The sequence below is a fragment of the Nyctereutes procyonoides genome, unplaced genomic scaffold, assembly GCF_905146905.1.
Source record: "Nyctereutes procyonoides isolate TBG_1078 unplaced genomic scaffold, NYPRO_anot_genome, whole genome shotgun sequence".
NCBI lineage: Eukaryota > Metazoa > Chordata > Mammalia > Carnivora > Canidae > Nyctereutes > Nyctereutes procyonoides.
Window position 1 is genome coordinate 59,617,280 of NW_026575146.1, and position 21,668 is coordinate 59,638,947.

The 21,668-nt window shown below is 43.1% G+C and overlaps 1 protein-coding gene across 3 annotated transcripts in view; it reads left to right on the plus strand.

The window, feature by feature from the left end:
• Positions 1–21,668, plus strand: part of RCL1 (RNA terminal phosphate cyclase like 1) — a 60,359-nt gene that overhangs the window by 15,647 nt on the left and 23,044 nt on the right. For all 3 annotated transcript variants that reach the window (XM_055310847.1, XM_055310848.1, XM_055310849.1), the window contains exons 2-5: positions 97–168; positions 2,768–2,943; positions 10,082–10,156; positions 11,081–11,205. In XM_055310847.1, the coding sequence (XP_055166822.1) occupies positions 97–168; positions 2,768–2,943; positions 10,082–10,156; positions 11,081–11,205 (448 nt within the window). The remainder of the gene's footprint in view (positions 1–96; positions 169–2,767; positions 2,944–10,081; positions 10,157–11,080; positions 11,206–21,668) is intronic.

The following is a 21,668-nucleotide window of genomic DNA, read 5'->3' on the forward strand; positions in this document are numbered from 1 at the left end:
AAGTCACATACCTTCCACCGCAGTTCCTGGATAACACATGTACTCTGGAAATGGTGACCTGACATGAGGCCAATCTGTTTTCTCTTTTTCTCACAGACTTTGAAGCCAGCTTCATAAGACTGTTGGACAAAGTAACTAATGGTTCTCGGATTGAAATAAACCAAACAGGTAAGCTCTCTTTCTTACCGTTCCTGAAAGCACCCACATATTCTACTTAAACATTCCTACTTCTCATGCCCCCCCCTTTCCCCCTCCCCTCCTTTTTAAAAGATTTTAGTTATTTATTCATGAAAGATGCAGAAAGAGAGGCAGAGACATAGAGGGAGAAGCAAGCAGGCTCCTCGCAGGAAGCCCGTTGTAGGACTTGATCCCCAGACCTGGGATCACACCCTGAGCCAAAGGCTGATGCCCAACCACTGAGCCACCCAGGCTTCCCTCTCATGCCTTTTGACCCTATAAAAATAATCATGTGGAAAGGGCGAGTTTCTTGTCCGTGATACAGTGTGTGGAAATGTATATGAAATCTGCCGATGTAAGGGGCATACACTTGAATTAAAGAAGTTAGAAGGCTGGAAATTTCACATCAACAAACAAGCACCTTCTCTTTTTCAACAACAAAAATACTTTATACCTAATTTTTTTTTTTTTTACCTAATATTTCTGCACAACTTTTCAAAGTATTTTGTCACAGTCAAATTTTACAGCAAACCCTGTGAAGTAGTTATATGTGCTGAATTTTACTTTTTTAGTTTTATCTTCAAAGTAAGAATGCACAGGACACTTGGGTGGCTGAGTCAGTTGAGTGTCCCAACTTTTGGTTTTGGCTCAGGTCATGATCTCGGGGTTGTGAGATCAAGCCCCGCAGCTGGGCTCTATACTCTGTGCAGAGTCTGCTTGGGATCCTTTCCCTCTTCGTCTCCTGCTCCTCCGCCCTGCCCCCTGCATGCATTCTTTCTCTCTCCTCTCAATAAAAAGAAAAAAAAATTAAGCTCAAGTATATGCAAAAGTTGTGAAAATCCCTTCACCTCTCTCTTCTCCTGTTCCCTCCCTCTCCCTGAGGGGCAGCCGTGGTCACAGCCTGAGGTGTGTGCCCTTGTCTCCTATATATGCCTTTGCTTCCTTGCGCACTTCTGTATCTCAAGCCTCCAGCAACGTCATGCTCTTCAGATTGTTCTGCAGCCAGCTTTTCTTCACTATCACAGACGTCTCCGAGAACTTTCCCTGCCAGGCACACACAGATCCATCTCAACATTTCCATGGGCCTAGTAGAGTATTCTATTGTATGGATGCCTGATAATTTATTTAACTGCTCCCTACAGGTAAACTTAGGTTGAACAACTTAGGTTTTTTTTTAGCTGTTTGTTGGCTATTACAAACTCTTTTTCAAGACATTGTATGGGAAACCATGGCAAACACTGGCTGGCTCCATGAAGTATTCACCTTTGCACATATATTCCACAAAGGAAACTCTGAACTTTCTCACTTGGCTCTCTTAAGAAAGATGACAAGTTTGTCCTAATAAGTGGCCCCTGCATCACATGAGACCCGATCTGTAGCTGCTTTCGGGCCTATCCTACAGAGAACATGTTTCAGGCATGAGACTTCAGATGCCCTTTGCAACCTATGATTCCTTGAGTCCTGCTTGGCTTACTTTGAAATTGCTGGAGATTTAAAAGAAAATTTTAAATTAAAAACATTTTTCTCCAGCAGTTTTTGTTGGTGATTTAGAGGGTTCATAATTATTTTCTGGTCATATCTGTACCTTAAGTTGGGAAGTAAGACATTTTAAATGATCCTGCTTCTATATTATACTTCTTGCCCCACCAGAGAAGTCTTCATTCTGATGATCTGCCAGTTTCTCACTTGGTTCATTTGTAGGCACAGATTTGCAGAATTTAGTGATGATACAGTCTTTTTTTTTTCTTTTGTTAATGAAGCTCCAAATTTTTTTATTTTATGAAACTTCAAAGAATTGCTTTCCTTTTCAGTGACTGAGCCTAGATCACTTTCCTCTAATGTTAAATTTATTGGTTAATTATGCCAGAAGACATTGGCAAAAGATTTTGAGCAGCAACAATTCCTTGTTCACCCATTTATGTGTCTCCTGCCCCTAATAATCTAGAATATTTTACTTTTCCCCTAATACGTATACCCAGTAAGAAACTTTCTGGATGATACAAATATGCAAAAGACTGAATAAAGATAATAGAGTTTCCACTAAAGCTATTTAATAGTTTTAGATCTTTCCACTCATTACTATTAAAATAGCTACTATTAACAGTATTAAGTGCCATCAAGTACTTGCCTTCTCTAGGAATCCTGTTGGTGAGTGCTGTATACGGGAAAATCTCATTTCAGGGGCCCGGGAGAAGCTGGTTGCTGGTATGATGATTTTAGCACATCATTTGTAAAGCCCCCAACAGCAGGCAGAGTGTGCTCTTGGTAGACCAGAGCGCCTGTTAGGATCTCTCCTCTGCCCTGCCACAATTTTGGCAACTCAGATGCTTAGAGAGGGGTTTAATTTATTGCTGTTTATTAAATTACACTCACAGTTTATTATTGTTACAGGGGCTTGACAGTAATGAGTCAGCTTTTGGAGTGAAGTGTGGGCCCTTAGGAATGGCATTTTGAACTTCTTGGATGCCCTTGTCAGACTTTCCCCTTGGGTTTTACTTCCTTTGTTGACTTTGTGACACTAAGTGTTTTTTCTGTTTTTGTTTTTGTTTTTATTTTCTGTTGAATGTGGCTCTCCTTCCTCTGGTGTAAGGAACGACCTTGTATTACCAGCCTGGCCTCCTGTACGGTGGGTCTGTGGAACATGACTGTAATGTCCTTCGCAGCATTGGCTACTACCTGGAGAGTCTTCTTTGTCTGGCTCCATTTATGAAGCACCCGTTAAGAATCGTTCTGCGAGGAGTAACCAATGACCAGGTTGACCCTTCGGTAAGTAGTGAGCAGTGAGTAGCTCTGTTTCTTGCAGCAACCCAGCTTTTGAGAAACAAGTTCCTGATAAAGCACAGTTTTATTGCCGAGTGTTTTTGTTTTGTTATTTACCTTGAGATTTAGACATTAATCACTCTAGGAAGCAGATGAACCAAGACTTGTAATCATTAGATTCGGTGACGATTGTTAGCATTCATCAAGGTGCCTTTCATTGTCGTGTCTAAGAGCCTTCAGAACAGATGCATGCAGTCTCATCATGGTTGACGTGAAATATGGTTCTGTTGGCTCGAGTGCTTGAGACTGGAATCTTCTTAAGGTCATGTGATGGCTGTGGCTGGAAGGCAGTAGACCAAAATGTTAGACAGAAAATAATAATATCTCCTTGGCATTGCTGTAGCATAATCTTGACTTACTTGGGTTTTAACCATAAATTTTAGGACTTTTTTTCTTCCAAGGAGATTTAGAAAAAGGGCAAGGGCAGGGAGGTATACATGAACTTGGATAGTTTGTGGGCACCAGCAAGCTTCTTACTATGCATGCTAATTTTCCTGCATGTGTGGGGATGATAGTTTCATATAAGTGTGGAATTTTCACTGTGGCCACCACAGCTGTCTTGGTGCCCGTCTAGGATGGGTTTTGTTGTGTGTATGTGTATGTGTATGTATATGTGTGTGACAGAGACAGAGATTAGAGCAATTCTGTCCAGGATTGCCTTATACCTCTCTTGTATAGAGGGAAAGCTCCCCACCTTTGGATTCTTTGCTGGCCAGAGAAGGTATCTTAAAGCTCAGGGCCATGATGTGAAATCCTTACCAAGGACACTTGTCTTCATCTCTACTGGACCCAGACCACTGAGGAGGTGACTTGTGAGGCAGAATGTGAAGTATATAACTTTCTTAACCAGGAAGGACCAATTAGGTGGTGCAGTGAGTCCCAAAGTGGAGACTGCTGGTATTCACCAAGACATCTATTAGGGTATAATCCCAGTTAGTGTGTTGGTAGGCACTAAAAGACTTATTCCTCAATTCTTTGGAATTCAGGTATATAAACTCCTTTCTTAGGATCCTGAGTACAGTGCAATATCTGAAATTCTCAGCTGTAAAGTAATGTTGCATAAACTGTTTAGAATTTTAAAGATTGATTTATTTGTTTTAGAGGGGGGATGAGCAGAGGGAGAAAGAAAACCAAATAGACTTAGACTCCCTGTTGAGCATGGAGCTGGAGTTGGGGGAGGGGCTCAGTCTCTTATGACCCTGAGATCATGACCTGAGCTGAGAGCAAGAGTGGGAAGCTCAATGGACTATGCCATCCAGGCACAACCCCCCTTTTAAAAAATATTTATTTACTTAAAGTATTTTGAATTTTAAACTAATTTCAAATGATTGCTTTTTTTCCTGCATTTTCTGAAGGTTCTAGAAGGGGGGAGGAGGAAGAGTCTTGCATAATGGGAAGAGCTTTGAAGCATACAGGAAACTCTGGCACTGTGTGTCTCAGTTTTGTACTTTTTTTTTTCCATAATTGCTAATAATCTTTTTTTTTAATTGCTAATAATCTTAAAAGCTATTTCTACTGGCATTTAAAAAAGTTTTATATATTAAAAGTAACAAAGCTTAGCTGACGAATTCCCCAGAAATAGTACCTAATTCTTCCATGCAGGGTATTTAAAAAAAAATCTGTTTTCAAATGTTGTAGGGCTCTCTGCTTTTGCTAGCTGCATGACTAAAATGACCTTGGTTAGTACTTGGCTCCAGACCAGGATAAAATAAATACACCTAATCCTGAATGAGAGTAGAAGAATCCTGAATTCTTCAGCCCGTGGCTTCATCACTTCAGGCTTTCTCCCATCCAGGTACTCATCAGGCCTGACTCTGCTTAGCTTCCTATATCAGACGAGATCTGGTGCGTTCAGAGTGCTATAGCCATAGACTCAAGCTTTCTCACTAACGTATGGCTCCCCCAGTCCATGTCCATGTCCACTCAGTGCACACAAGGTTGAATTTGAAGAGTTCCCTTCTGGAACTCCATCTCATGAGGTGGACAGCTATGAAGGTGGTTAGGGAGATTACAAGGTTCCCCCTGTCCAAGGGACAAGCAAAGTGCTGAGAGCTGGGGAGGGTTTTGTAGAGGAAAGGAAGCCAGAGTGTATCTCAGATTTTAGGAAGATAAGGATGAATTAGAGAGGCGTCAGTTAGTTGGAACATTATGGGCATGGAAGTGGAAAGGGAAAGACTGATCTGAAGGACACTGTGGAGTGAGACTTCCTAACTGGTAGGAGGAAGTGGTTATAAATTATTCCATGATTTCTATTCTTGACTGGAAGGATAGAGAGCAGATAGCATTTGACACAGGGAAGAGGAAAATTGTGGTAGGGTGATGGATGCTGTGTTTAATTTTCATCCTCTTCTCTGGGATATTGGCAGGATATTCACATGGGGATGTCCAGCTGGCAGTTAGAAGTTATTGGCTGGGGGATCCCTGGATGGCTCAGCAGTTTAGCACCTGCCTTTGGCCCAGGGCGTGATCTTGGAGTCCTGGGATCAAGTCCCGTATTGGGCTCCCTGCATGGAGCCTGCTTCTCTCCCTCTGCCTGTGTCTCTGCCTCTCTCTCTCTCTCTCTCTCTCTCTCTGTGTCTCTCATGAATAAATAAAATCTTAAAAAAAAATAAAATAAGTTATTGTCTGGAGCCTCAGAGGTAGGTCATTAAGATCTTGCCTCTTGATAGTTAAATCCCTAGGAGAAGGAGATTGACTAGTGCCAAAGTTGAACGCTGGCGGCTTTTTGACTGAGTTAATCTGACAGCTGTTTTTCCTTTGGCTTGCAAAGTGTGATGGTGGTGTGTGGTTCTGAGCTGGTGGTTCGTGTTTGAGATCCCAGGTTTTATTTTATACTAGGTTTATGTGGCAGCACTGCATGGCCATCAGTGGGGCCTGCATGGTGCTGAATTGGACCTGTGGTGCTGCTGCCCTCTTTGGAGAAGATGTGAACTCTGGTTGGACACAGGTATTAGCTGACCTCATGATTCATTTATTTTTTTTTAATATTTATTTATTTGTTTGTTTGTTTGTTTATTTATTTATTTATTTATTTATTTATTTATTTATTTATGATAGTCACACACAGAGATAGAGAGAGGCAAGGCAGAGACATAGGCAGAGGGAGAAGCAGGCTCCATGCACCGGGAGCCCGACGTGGGATTCGATCCCGGGTCTTCAGGATCGCGCCCCGGACCAAAGGCAGGCGCTAAACTGCTGCACCACCCAGGGTTCCCCTCATGATTCATTTAAATTCCCTTTCTGGGGGATCCCTGGGTGGCGCAAGTGGTTTGGCGCCTGCCTTTGGCCCAGGGCATGACCTGGAGTCCCGGGATCGAGTCCCACATCGGGCACCCTGCATGGGGCCTGCTTCTCCCTCTGCCTGTGTTTCTGCCTCTCTCTCTGTGTGTCTCTCATGAATAAATAAATAAAATCTTTAAAAAAAAAAAAAAATTCCCTTTCTGGCCTCTGTGGGTTGCGTGGTTCCAGAGACCGAGAAGGGAGGAAAAAGAGGAAATGAATGTTTAAGGTGTGAGTGGGAGAAAGGGCCTGGAGATAGTGACTATGGAGGTAGGAGTTGAGTTCTAAGAAGCGAGGGATGACTCACAGGCAGGTTTGCGGGATCTTCAGCACTAGGTGGGGAGATTCGACAGTGAGAAGTTGTGTTGACCTTTGAGAGAGTAGTGTCATGGGACTATAAGGACAGGCATGAATTGAGGAATGAGTAGCAAACAGAACCATGGAAAACCAGGAGAGTCTTCTAGAAGGTTAGATAGGATGATTAAGAGCTGAATTTTCGTTTTGTTTTATGTTTTTGTTTTAATTATTTATTAGAGAGAGAGAGCACAAGCAGGGGGAGTAGCAGGCAGAGGCAGAGGGAGAAGCAGACTCCCTGCTGAGCAGGGAGCCTGATGCCCGATTCAATTCCAGGACCCCTGGATCATGACCTGAGCCAAAGGCAGATGCTCAACTGACAGAGCCACCCAGGCATCCCATTAGTTTTTTCTGTTTTTTTGTTTTTATTTATTTATTCATGAGAATACACACAGAGAGAGAGAGAGAGAGAAAGAGAGACAGAGACACAGGCAGAGGGAGAAGCAGGCTCCATGCAGGGAGCCTGACGTGGGACTTGATCGCGGGTCTCCAGGATCACGCCCTGGGCTGAAGGCGGCGCTAAACCGCTGAGCCACCCGGACTGCACTGTTTTTTGAATGAAGGAAGCTTGATTTTACTTGTGGGCAGAGGCGACACAGTAGTGGAGAAAGAAACCATTAAAATATGGGCAGCCTTGGTGGCGCAGCACCGAGATCTCTCTCTCTCTCTCTCTCTCTCTCTCTCTGAATAAATTAAAAAAAAATCTTAAAAAAAAAAACCATTAAAAGGAGTGGGGTGTTTATAAGGTTCACTACAGCAGGTGGAGGGGTGAGGTTGACGGTGGAAGTGATGGGGTGAGCATTGTGCAGGAATAGGGACATTTTCCTCCCGGGGACGAAAAGACTGGGAGTGGGGAGAGATTCTTGGAAGAAAAGTTAAAGAGGTATCCTCTAAATCTCGGTGATTCTGCACCAGAGCTGCCTGTAGGTATTTATTGGTGCAGACAAGCCGGCCAAAAGGCAAGTGAAGATTCTAGTCTTCTTTAGTTCCCTCCTGGGAGGAGAAGAGAAGTACAGTTACGTCTGCTGTGTGCTGGGTGTTCTTCTGGGTGAACCTGGGTTCATGTGTATGCATCCTTACTTGTTTAATTCTCACACCAACCCTGTGAGGTGGATGTTCTTTCTTATCACTGTTTTGGACAAGGTAGCTGGGAGCGGGTTTCTTCCTTTTTTCTTTTTGGCTCGGATCTGGTCATGTTTCTGTCTGTCGACCGATCCACTGACCTGAAGGATAAGCCTTTGCCCTCAGGTGCCACCTGGGTCAGACTTGCTTGTAATCAGAGTTACAGCTCTGTTTTCCTTGAGCAGAACTTGCAGACTTCCCTCACTCTGCTAAAATTAGAGACTCTGCAGAGCCAGGGGGGCACATCCATTCTAGCCCCTCCCGTTATATAGGAGGCACCCAAAGCCCTGGGGCTGCAGGGGGAGTTTTCTGGTGTCACAGCAGGTAAGAGGCAGAGAGGGACTCAAGTCCACATCTGCTTTCCTGGTCCTAGTCCCCCTGCACCAAGATACCTGCCCTCTGTGTCAAGTGGAGAGAGAGCCAGGAGACAGGGCCACGTGTCGGGTTACACCAGGGCTTCCAGCTGACCTTCACAGTCACTTCACCTCATCCTTCTGAATCCAAGTATGGGTGGGATGTGCCGTCTTCTTGCCTTTCTTTCCTCCCAGGAGAGCTGGTGGGTGCCTAGTTCCTGGGAGTCGTGACAGCAGAGCTACTTGTGTTGGTACCTCCCTCGCTTTTCCCAGAGTCTAGTTTGGCCTTCTCCTCAGCTGTCCTGTATTCTACTCGGACTGACTTCCCTGTTGTGGTAACCCTGAATGCGTATTTTAAGTTTTTAACATGTGTTTAGCTTTAATATTTAATGAAATGAGCTAATCTTTAATGGGTTTTCCCCATAACTGCTTCTGCCCCACCTGATCTATTCCGAACACGTTCCTAGGCTTCCCAGGTCATTTCTGCTTCTGGTTAATTTTGTGGTATCAAAATATTTAGTTGGGGCCTGTTCTGTGCTGTGAAGCCTTATTGGAGTATCATTCTGCTGAATCCCAGCATGTTAGAGTTGCTCCAGGCTGAGCCCCCTTACCATAGAGACAAAGAAGTTCAGACAGTTTGGGATTTTCTGAGCTGAGGCCACCAGCTAACTGGAGGCAGAGTCTGAACTCTGACCAGGACTTTTTCCCTATGTGCCTTGCTGCAGCTGCCTGCCCTCAGTGCTGGCTGACAGGCCAGCCCCTGCAGGCTGAGGAACAGCTCTATTGCATTGGGAACAAGGAAGGAGTCATTTTCCTTCCCTTTCCTTCAACTTGCTGTTGAGACAACATTCACTGACTGGTTAGCTGACCAGATTTGAATGTCATCCTGTTCCCTCTGGGGAATCCACAGATAAGTAAGCAGAGGACCCCAGGTGTCCCAGGAGCTCTGAATGAGGAGGAACAGCAACATTTGGCACAGCCCTACCCTGGGTATTGTCATCATAGTCTGGGATTTGTGCTGCTTCCTGGAGTTTGAAGCTGCTGTTCCCAGTCTGCCCCCACCCCCTTGCGGGCACACCACCTCCTCTTTAACTGCCCATGTGGTAGGCATTGCAGGATCCCCAGGTAGCCCCAGCTCAGGTTGGATGGTTCATTTGGTTTGCCTTGCTTGGAGTGCTACCAACTTTAAATATTAAATAACCATGTCAGAAAAAGTAATGCTGATATTTTTTTCCATAGCATTTATGCCTATAAGAATGATGGAAGTTAGGACCATTGGGTGGCTCAATCGGTTAAGCAGCTGACTCTTGGTTTTGGCTCAGGTCATAATCTCAGGGTCCTGGGATGGAGCCTGGAGTCAGGGAGTCTGCTTGAAGATTATCTCTTTCCCTTGCACCCCCCCAACCCTAGAGCTCTCTCTCTTAAATAAATTAAAAACAAAACAAAACACCCAGAATGAGCAGAAATCCTAGTTTGTTTTCTGAATGAGCCCAGCAATTTCTCAGTGCTTTTTGCCTGATATATGTGGTCCTCACGGTGACTTGTAGGGTAGGCTTATGATGCTATAAAGTAAGTGAAGAGGGGCTCGGAGAAGCCAGTGGCTTTTTGTAAAATTGCAGCCTTACTTTGGAGCAGAGCAGGCCTTCGCCCTCAGTTGTAAGTCAGTGTGCTTTCTCTTCATAGGAGCACATCATTTACCCAATTGCTAAACCTCATCCTGCTTCCTGGGCTCTTTATTTTTTCTACCTCTTAAGGGTTATTTTTTATTTTTTAAAAGATTTTATTTATTTATTTGGCAGAGAGAGAGAGTACACACACATGCTAGGGAGAGGGAGAAGTGGACTCCCCACTGAGCAGGGAGCCTGATGCAGGGCTCAATCCTGGGGACCTGAGCTGATGGCAGTTAACTGACTGAGCCACCCAGGTGCCTCTCAAGGTTTAATTAAACTTTTTTTTTTTCTTAAATAATTTTACAGGTTGATGTTCTTAAGGCAACAGCCCTCCCTCTGTTGAAGCAGTTTGGAATTGACGGTGAATCATTTGAGCTAAAGGTAAGAATGTACACATTGTTAGCTGTAAATATGTGAAAAATATTCTCTTATTAACTCATTGGAAGAGCTATAGGATGCAGTGTGTCTGTGTGTGTCACATTTGAAGTCACCATTGAGAAGACCCTCAGGAGTCCTGAACCAAACATTACAGACTTTAAGCTGTAAAGGGTCTCGAGCAGTGACAGCAGTAGCACCGATTATGTTGTACTTACTTTGTGTATGATAGGCAATGTTGTAAGTGTTCATGTGTATTAACTCCTTTATTCCTCATGGCACTTCCACTGGTAAGCTGTGCATCCAGTCTTTTGGCCACACTCCCTCTCTGAGCAAGATCATCTAGGTGTAATTTGTGTCTTGGGCCTCCGAACCTAGATGCTTCTGAGAATTTTTAGTGTTTTCAAAACCTGGAAGTAATTTAAGCATCCATTTGTTTGCTGTCAAAAGGAATTATTCTCAATATGATACCAGTAACTATTATCAATTATTGTATCGATAAGTTAACTGGATATCTTAAGCCGTTTAGCATCTCTACTTAAGTTAACGTTTTAAACAAGGGAAATTACTTCATTTTTATTTAATTTAGTTTCATTAATTGCATTGGGAGGAAAAATGGATTCCTGATGGTTCAGAAATGGGATGGGCTAATGAGCCACGCTAGTTGCTCGTAAGAATGAGGGCACAGGCCCTGGTAGTGAAGCCTGCCTGACTGGGCCTGGGACATGCTGGCCCTGTGTCGGCTCCTCTTTTTGCCTCACCTTTCGGTGTCCCTGCTTGGTGCCGATAATCTTGAAAGGATTGACACGTTGGATACAGAAGTGCTAGCTGTGCTCTAAGGAAGAACTTTTGGTGTAAACCAACCAGGTTGGGTGTCAGGGTCACCTGCTCTGCCAAATTCTCACCTCTTCTTTCGCAACACCTGTGCAGGTGGTGCGACGAGGAATGCCTCCTGGAGGAGGAGGGGAGGTGTTCTTCTCGTGTCCTGTGAGGAAGGTCCTGAAGCCCATTCAGCTCACAGATCCAGGAAAAATCAAGCGAATCAGAGGGACTGCGTATCCTTTGGACTTGATTTAGATTTCTTATCTTTCATTTGCCTCACGAAGATAAGAATGACTCATAACAATTTACTTCTTCCCAGAGTTATTTACTTTCTGACAATAGTCTTGGAGAAGTCTTAACAGTGAAATTGTAATTGTTGGCTGAGATACGATGTTTTATTGTCTGTGTTACTGTGACTAGACAGATCCATTCCTTGTGTTTTGTTTTGTTTTGTTTTGTTTTGAGTTCAGGCCAAAGCAGATAACTCCATGGTATGTGCTGTTCCCCTGAGCGCTTTGGTTTAGGGGCCACCAACGTACTGTAGTCCCTCCCCCAGCAAAGCTTGTCATCTGATGAGGGTAATATGTGCAAATATGTTATTCTGATAGAATGTGTAAAATGGTGTAGATGGATGCACGATGGGTTCGGGGAGCAGAGATAGAGGATGGCACATTTTGTCTGGAAGATGTAGGAGAGCATGAATAATATTTACTTATTAAGTGGTTACTCAGCATGCACTCTGATAATATAACTATATACTTTTAGTTTCTTTTTAAAAAAACACTTTATTGATGTTACGATTTACATAAAAAGGCTATAGATAGTTAATATGTACAACTTGATGAGTTTTTTTTTACAGTATATTTTTTATTTTTTTTAAGATTTTATTTATTTATTCATGAGAGACACACAGAGAGAGAAGCAGAGACACAGGCAGACGGAGAAGCAAGCTCCATGTAGGGAGCCCGATGTGAGACTCCATCCCAAGACTCCAGGATCACGTCCTGGGCTGAAGGCAGACGCTTAACTGCTGACCCAGCCAGGTGTCCCAACTTGATGAGTTTGTAGATGAGTATATACCTGTGAAACCAGCAGTGTGATGAGCATATACAAGCAGTGTCGTCAGTGCCACGAACATATATGTTAACTCTAAAAGTTACTTTCTGCTCTTTTTAAAAAAATTTTTCACACTTTAATTTTTTTGTGATATAACACTTGGCATAGACCTACTCTCTTAGTAATTTTTTTTTTTAAGATTTATTTATTTATTTATTTATTCATTCATGATAGACACACACACACAGAGAGGCAGAAACACAGGCAGAGGGAGAAGCAGGTTCCATGCCGGGAGCCCGATGCAGGACTCGCTCCCAGGACTCTAGGATCGTGCCCTGGGCCAAAGGCAGGCGCTAAACCTCTGAGCCACCCAGGGATCCCCTCTCAGTAAATTTAAAAAGATTTACTGGGGCTCCTAGGTGGCTCAGTTGGTTGAGCATCCAACTCTTGATTTCGGCTCAGGTCATGATCTCCGGGTCGTGGGATCGAGCCCTGTGTTGGGCTCTGAGCTTGACACTCAGCTTGGAGTCTGCCTGGGATTCCGTCTCTCCCTTTGCCCTCCTCTCCACTTGCTTGCATTATAAATAAATGAATGAATGAATGCATGAATGAATGAATGAATGAATGAATGTTTTACTAAAACAACAAGAATTTATTTTTTAAACTCCAGTATAATTATCTTAGCAAATTTTTAAGTATATAATGCAGGCATTACGGTACATGGTACATCTGTAGGACTTAATCATCTTGCATAACTGAAACTTTATGCCCTTTGACTGACATCTCCCATTGCCCTTCCCTCCATCCCCTGGCAACCACCAGTCTACTCTGCTTCTGTGACTATGACTATTTTAGATTCCTTCTATAAATGGAATTACGTAGTATTTGTTCTTCGTGTCTGTCTTATTTCACTTAGCACACTGTTTTCCTTGTTCACCCATGTCACAAATGACAACATTTACTTTTTTTTTTAAGGCTGAATAATATTCCATTGTATGGAAATAGTACATTTTCTTTTTTTTTTTTTTTACATTTTCTTTATTCATCTTTCATTGGACATTTAGCTTGCTTCCATGTCTTGGCTATAGTGAATAAAGTTGAAATGAATGTGGAAGTGTGTTCAGTTTCTGTGCATATGTACCCAGAAGTGAGACTGTGGGATCAAATGGTGGTTCTGTTTTTAATTTCTTGAGGAACCTCCATACTGTTGTCCGTAGTGGCTGCACCAGTTTACATTCCCCTCAACAGTGTGTAAGGATTCCCATTTCTCCACACTGTCAGCAATACTTGTTATCTCTCTCTCTTTTTTTAAAAAATATTTTATTTATGTATTCATGAGACAGGCAAAGACACAGGCAGACGGAGAAGCAGGCTCCATGCAGGGATCTCGACCTGGGACTCCATCCCAGGTCTCCAGGATCACGCCCTGGGCTGAAGGCGGTGCTAAACCACTGAGCCACCGGGCTGCCCTATCTTTTGTTTTTTGATAATAGCTACCCTAACAGGTCTGAGGTGATAGCTCATTGTGGTTTTGATTTGCATTTCTCTAATGATGAGTGATGTTGAGCACTTGTCCACATGAATGAACACATCTGGTCTTCTGTGGAGAAATATTTATTCAGGTCTTTTGCCCATTTTTTAATCGGGCTGTTTTATTTTTAAGATTTTATTTCTACGTAATCTCTACACTGAGTGGGCCTCGAACTCACAACCCTGAGATCAGGAGTTGTATGCTCCACCCACTGAACCAGCCAGGGGCCCCTGGGTTATTTTATTTTTACTTTTTTTCTGTTGAGTTGTATGAGTTTCTTATATATTTTGGATGTTAATCAGAGGTATGAATTAACATTTTCTCTCGTTCTGTGGGTTGCCTTTTCACTTTGTTGTTTCTTTTGCCCTTATTTTGGTATTCCACCCACGAAAGCATTGCCAGTGCTAAAAGCTTTTCCTCTGTGTTTTCTTTCATGGTGTTAGGTCTTAAGTTTATCTTTAATCCATTTTGAGTTGATTTTTCTTTGTGGTGTTAATCTGTTGAACAGATATGTGTAGGTTTATTTCTGGACTCTATTCTATTGCATTGCTCTGCATGTTTTTATGCCGGTACCCTGCTGTTTTGACTCTTGTAGCTTAGTAATATATTTTGAAATCAGGAACTCTTGATGCCTCCAGCTTTGTTCTTCTTGCTCAGAATTGCTTTGGGTATCTAGAGTCCTTTGTGGTTCCACATAGATTTTAGGATTGTTTTTCTGTATCCTTTATTTTGTGTCTATTATTTTATAAAAAATATCATTGGGATTTTGATAGGGATGGCATTGAGTCTGTAGGTAACTTTGGATAGTATGGACATTTCAAGAATATTAATTCTCTCAGTCCATGAACATCATCTGTCTTTCTACTTACTTGTATTTTTTATTTATTTTTATTTATTTATTTATTTATTTATTTATTTATTTATTTATTTATTTATTTATTTATTTTATTTATTTATTTATGATAGTCATACACAGAGAGACAGAGGCAGAGACACAGGCGGAGGGAGAAGCAGGCTCCATGCACCGGGAGCCTGATGTGGGATTCGATCCCGGGTCTCCAGGATCGCGCCCTGGGCCAAAGGCAGGCGCCAAACCGCTGCGCCACCCAGGGATCCCTATTTGTATTTTTTAAAATGTCTTTCGGGGATCCCTGGGTGGCTCAGCGGTTTACCACCTGCCTTTGGCCTGGGGCATAGTCCTGGACACCTGGGATCGAGTCCCACATCAGGCTCCCTGCGTGGGGCCTGCTTCTCCCTCTGCCTGTGTCTCTGCCTCTCTCTCTCTCTCTCTCTCTCTCTCTCTCTGTGTGTGTGTCTCTCATGAATGAATAAATAAAATCTTAAAAAAATAGGGGATCCCTGGGTGGCTCGGTGTTTGGCGCCTGCCTTTAGCCCAGGACACAGTCCTGGAGTCCTGGGATCGAGTCCCGCATTGGGCTCCCGGCATGGAGCCTGCTTCTCCCTCTGCCTGTGTCTCTGTCTCTCTCTCTCTCTCTCTCTCTCTGTCTATCATGAATAAATAAATAAAATCTTTTTTAAAAAATTAAAAAATAAAATGTCTTTCATAGGTGTTTTATACTTTTTAGTATACAAGTCTTTCACCTTCTTGGTTAAATTTTTTTTTTAATTTTTATTTATTTATGATAGTCACAGAGAGAGAGAGAGAGGCAGAGACGCAGGCAGAGGGAGAAGCAGGCTCCATGCACCGGAAGCCCGATGTGGGATTTGATCCCGGGTCTCCAGGATCGCGCCCTGGGCCAAAGGCAGGCGCCAAACCGCTGCGCCACCCAGGGATCCCACCTTCTTGGTTAAATTTATTCCTAAGTATTTAGGGTTTTTTTTGGATGCCATTGTAGATAGGATTATTTCCTTGATTTTATTTTTTTTCAGATAATTTATTGTTAGTGTACAGAAAGGCAAGTTGCAACTTTTAAAACTTCATTTATTCCAGTAGGTTTTTTGGTGGGGAGATAACATCTTTGGTGTTTTCTGCATATATGATCATGTCATCTGCAGACAGACAATTTTACTTCTTCATTTCTACTTTGGACTCCTTTCATTTCTTGCTTCATTGCTGTGGCTAGGATTTACAGTTGCATGTTGAATAGGCATGGCATCTGTGGTTTCTTCTAACTTATAAAGAAAAGCTTTGAGTTTTCCACCACTGAGGATGATGTTAGCTGTGGGCTTTTCATGTATGGTCCTTATTGTGTTGAGGTAAGTATTTCTTCCATACTTAATTTGTTGAGCATTTTTAGTTATGGAAGAGTGTTGACTTTTGTCAGATGCTTTTTCTGCATGTGTTGAGATAGTCGTGATTTTTGCCCTTCATTCTGTTACTGTGGTATAACACATTAATTGATTTGCATTGTAGCATCATCCTTGTATCCCAGAAATAAATCCTACTTGGTCATGTTGTATGATCCTTTCAGTGTATCGTTGAATTTAATTTTTTTTTTAAAGATTTTATTTATTTATTCATGAGAGACACAGAGAGAGAGGGAGAGAGGCAGAGACACAAGCAAGGGAGAAGCAGGCTCCATGCAGGAAACCCGATGCGGGACTTGATCCAGGGTCTCCAGGATCACACCCTGGGCCAAAGGTGGCGCTAAACAACTGAGCCACCAATGCTGCCCTCATTGAATTTAATTTGCTAAAATTTGTTGATAACTTTTGTATCCGTGTTTATCAGGGATATTGGCCCATAGCTTTCTTTTCTTGTAGTGTCTTTAAGGTCTGGCTTTGGTTATCAGGGTGATGCTGACTCATAAAATGAATTTGGAAGTGTTCCCTCTTCGATATTTTTGGAAGCTTAAGGATCGATATTGATTATTCTTTAAATGTTAGAATTCACCAGTGAATTCATTTGGTGAAGCCATCTGGTCTTCAGCTTTTCTTTTTGCAAGGTTTTTAGTTACTGATTCAGTCTCCTTGTTATTGTTCTGTTCAAGCTCTAGTTTAGATGCAGACTTGGTAAAATTTATCCATCTCTTCTAGGTTGTCCAGTTTGTTGGCATATATAATTGTTCATAATAGCACCTTATTTATGACCTTAAAAAAATTCTGTGGCATCAGTTGTGATGTTTCCTCTTTCATTTCTGATTTTTGAGTCTTTTTTTTCTTAGTCTAGCTAAGGGTTTATCAATATGTTTATCTTTTTAAAAGACTCCTACTTTCATTGATTTTTTTTTCTATTGATTTTCACTTTTCTGTTTCATTTATATCTACTCTGTTATTTCTTTCCTTCTGCTAACTTTGGATTTAGTTTGTTCTTTTTCTAATTCCTTGAGGTGTAAAGTTATTCTGTTTATTTGAGATCTTTCTTCTTTTGTAGAAAGAATGTAGTTGTGTATCACTATAAAACTCCTTCTTAGTACTCCTTTTGCTTTGTCCCATAGAACTTGGTATATTGTGTTTTCATTTTCTTTTTTTTTTTCTTTTTTTTTTTCTTTTTTATTTATGATAGTCACAGAGAGAGAGAGAGAGGCAGAGACACAGGCAGAGGGAGAAGCAGGCTCCATGCACCGGGAGCCTGACGTGGGATTCGATCCCGGGTCTCCAGGATCGCGCCCTGGGCCAAAGGCAGGCGCCAAACCGCTGCGCCACCCAGGGATCCCCGTGTTTTCATTCTAATTTCCCTTTTGATTTCTTCTTTGACCCCATGTTTGTTCAAGAATGCACTCATTTTCATTTGTTTGTGAATTTTCTCATTTTCTTCCTGTTATTGACATCTAGTTTGATTCCATTGTGGTTGCAGAAGGTACCTGAGGTGATTTCAGCCTTCTTAAACTTGTTAAGACATGTTTTGTGACCTACCATGTGATTCTGGAGAGTGTTCTGTGTCCATGTAAGAAGAATGTGTATCCTGCTACTGGTGAAATGTTCTGTCGATGTTCACTGGGTGAAATGTTCTGTCGATGTCTCTTAGTTCCATTTGGTTTATAATGTTATTCAAGTCTCCTGTTGCCTTATTGATTTTCTTCCTGGATGTTCTATCCATTATTGAAAGTGGGGTAAGAAGTCTAATATTATTGTTGTATTGCTGTTTCTCTATTCAGATGTTCTGATGTTTGCTTTATATATTTAGGTGATCTGGTATTGAGTGCATCTATGTTTATAGTTACATCTTTCTGTTGATTTGACCCTTTATCATTGTATTCACTTCTTTGTTTCCTGTGACTTTAAAGTCTTTTTGGACTTAATCTATTTTGTGTAATGGAAGTATAGTCACCCCTACTCTCTTTTGGTTCCCATTTGCATGGAACATCTTCACTTTCAGCTTATATGTCTCCTTATTTCTATTTTTTTAAAAATTTTTATTTATGATAGTTATACAGAGAGAGAGAGAGAGAGGCAGAGACATAGGCAGAGGGAGAAGCAGGCTCCATGCATTGGGAGCCCGACGTGGGACTCAATCCCGGGTCTCTAAGATCGCGCCCTGGGCCAAAGGCAGGCACTAAACCGCTGCGCCACCCAGGGATCCCTCTCCTTATTTCTTTCTTTTTTTTTTTTTTTAATTATTTATTTATTTATGATAGTCACACAGAGACATAGGCAGAGGGAGAAGCAGGCTCCATGCACCGGGAGCCCGATGTGGGATTCGATCCCGGGTCTCCAGGATCGTGCCCTGGGCCAAAGGCCGGCGCCAAACCGCTGCGCCACCCAGGGATCCCCCTCTCCTTATTTCTAAAGTGAGTCTTTCACAGACAGCATATGGTTGGATCTTGTTTTACCCATTCAGCTACTTTTCATTATGGAATTTAATCCATTTACATTTTATATTCTTTGTTTTGAAGCCTCCAAGTGACTCTAAATTTACTTGAGTTCTGTTTTGCAGATGGGGAAACTGAGGCTTCACAGGCTTAAAGAGTTTGAGTCTACATCACACTGTTGATAATGACGTAGCTGGGATTTGAGTGCTGATTGCAACCCAGGCTTTTAACCTCTATGTTCTCTTAGAGAAAGGGAGAGTATTTGGATTGAACCTTGAGCAATAGAGGCCTGTGAAGTGGAGCAAGAAAGGGGTGCTTCAGGCACAAGGGTGGGCCTGTGTAGACACAGTGGTGCACAGAAGTTTTGGGGGTGGCAGGCTTTGCAGTGTGGACTGAATGCAGGTCTGTCAGTGGTGTTTGGTAGTAGAAGATGGAATGTGAAAGATAGGGCAGGAGCCAGTGAAGATTGAAGGCCATGCTGACAAGTTGGCTTTTATTCCAAAGTCAGTAATTTTCTAGAGAAATTCCACATTAAGATGATAACTTCCAGGTGCTGTGGCTCAGTCTGTTGAACGTCTGCTCTGTCAAGAATCTTTTTTTTTCCTTAATTTTAAAGATTTTATTTATTTATTCATGAGACAGAGAGAGAGAGAGGCAAAGACACAGGCAGAGGGAGAAGTAGGCCCCATGCAGGGAGCCCGATGTAGGACTCCATCCCGGGACTCCAGGATCACTCCCTGGGCTGAAGGCAGGCACCAAACCACTGAGCCACCCAGGGATCCCCTCTTGTCAAGAATCTTGAGAATCTTGTACAATTCTAGGTGCCGACAAGATCTGAGTGAGGGCGGGTGTTGGAGGTGGGGGGCTGGATGGGGTTGGGTGATGGCTTTCCCTGTGAGACATTGACAAAAGAGGTAGATGTGCACTTCTCAGGGGTGACATAGGTGCTTAAAGTCCAGTTTTGTGTGTCTCAGGAGGCTTGGAGGTGGTCCTACTTGGGGGAAGAGAAGTTTGGAGAGGGCTTGATTAGCTTGAATAGTAAGCAATGAGGGGACCTGGGTGGTCTGCACAGTGCAGGTGGAGAAGGCCGTTGTTGAGATAAAAGGCTGCTGCCCTAAGTTCTCTATAGAAATCCTCCAGATAAGAGGAAGGTATAGCAGAGCTTCGAGGGATGGTGGCTTCTTCTCTGCTCAGCTATCCTGGGGTGCGTCTCAGGGCCATGCTTGGTAAAAATGAGGAGAGAGTGGACCCCGGGGTGGGGAGGAAGTTTCTGTCCTGCGAGCCCCCAGATTGATGCATATAGTTAAACTGACTTTCTGAGGTGATGTTCTCCATGGAGAAATGAAGATGCCATGCAAGTAGGTAGGTTTCTATTTTGATTATTTTTAACTAAATATGCCTTTTCTACTTGACCATGTCAGTAGCTTATAGCTCAACCCCATTCTTGTTAACAGGCACACCGTATTTTACTGTTTACACCCAGAATGAAGTCCTGTTGGCGATCATTGAGTTGCTTTCCATTTTTCATTGTTGCTGAAAATGCTGCAGTTGATAACCTTGCACACGAAATCTTACGTGCCACACTCTGGGCTGTTTCACTTTGTTTTTTCTCATTTGAGATTTGTTTCTTTACCACTCTGTTGTGGCGGTAAACTCTGCTTGGAATCCATTCTCTGTAGTCTGGAAATGTGATTTCCAGAGTGTACTCTGTTTGTTTTGACACAGTCTTGTAACTATGTGGGTTCCAGAGAGACTGTCCCACTGGGGTCCCAGTGTACTTGGAGTACTGGGTGTGCAAACGCCTCATGAGTCAGCCTTTGATGAGGACGCTGAGAAAGGAGGAAGCCTTGGGGATTGTACAGAGGAGAACACAAAAGCGTAAAGAGCCCGAGCGCTGGGGTATAACCCTCTTCGCTCCTGGCTTCTCCCTCTGGTGGTCTTCATGCCTTCCCTAGATAGAACTGGTGCCAGGAAGACTCTTGCTTGGTTCTGAAGCTCAGACAACTGAATCTCCCTGACACATCAGGCCTGTACAGCCTTCCTCCCAACTCCCCAAGAAAGTAGATGCAAGTGCCCTTGCTTAGATTCTTGTCTGCAAACCAGACATTCCAGCCACTGGTCTCCAGAGCTGCCCCTTTCACAAACATCTCAGTGGAATGTGGGTTTGAATTAAGATCACCTTCTTGGCCAGTTTTGGAGCCTGGGAAAAAAGAGCTGCCTTTGGAAAAAAAGCTTTAGTTGGTTTTGTGGGTTTTTTTACTTGCAAATCTGGTTAACTGTTGGTCTGAGTTTGGAGGTTGTAGTCCCCATAGGAGGGCTTGGGCTGGGAGAACTGGCCCTGCTCTTGTGGGTGGTTGTGGCTTGAACTGAATTACCCCCCAGAGCACATCTTCTCCCTCGCTGACCACCTGTCCAGGGTCTGGGAAGGAGCCACAGTGACTGGACAGTGTGGTTACCTTTGATTTAATGCCACCCACTCATTCTCTCCCTGCCTGAGGAGGGGTGGTGGGGAGAAGGGAACACTCTGTTTTCAGTTTGTGGCACTCTGCCAGAAGCTCATGACTTGGTACATGAGAGTCACATGAAAAAGCTGGGTGGAGGCAGAAGATGGGAGGGAGTTGGAATTTGTAGGACAACTGATTTCCTTTCCCTTAGATATAATTTCTTAATATGGTATTCATATCAGGACCTCTGGGTGGCTCAGTGGTGGAGCATCTGCCTTTGGTTGAGGGCGTGATCCCGGGGTCCTGGGATCAAGGCCACATCAGACTCCCTGCAGGGAATCTGCTTCTCCCTCTGCCTGTGTCTCTGCCTCTCTTCTCTGTGTCTTTCATGAATGAATGAATGAATGAATGAATAAAATATTCTTAAAAATGATATTCATATTTGGGCTCCAGGAGATTCACAATCCCCTGAAATTGTCTGCAAAATTACATGTGCCTGTTTCTTGAGGGAGTGTCCATAGCTTTTATCAGATTCCCAGGGATCTCTGATTCCTGAAAGGATGGGAATCTACTCCGGGATTTGAATTTTGGACTAACAGTAAGGAAAGCAGTAGCTGGCGTTTACTGGGCTCCTACATCACACCAGCTACCACTAAGTACTTTACGTGCATTATTTCATTTGAGCCTCCAAACCTTGGGAGAAGAATATTGTGATTTATCCTTCTCTTACTGATGAGAAGATGAACACACCCCAGGCCCAGAATGATGCAGTTTGCTGGAGCAAGGACTTGAACACAGGTGGTCTGATTCTAGAACTCTTAGCCATTCCTTTGTAGGGCGTCCACACCAAGCTGAGTGGTTTCACAGTGACTCTGGCATAAAGCCACCTTGTCCCTCTCCACTGCCAGGATTCTGGAATAGGACTCCACTGGCCCTGAGTTGGCAGAGTTACC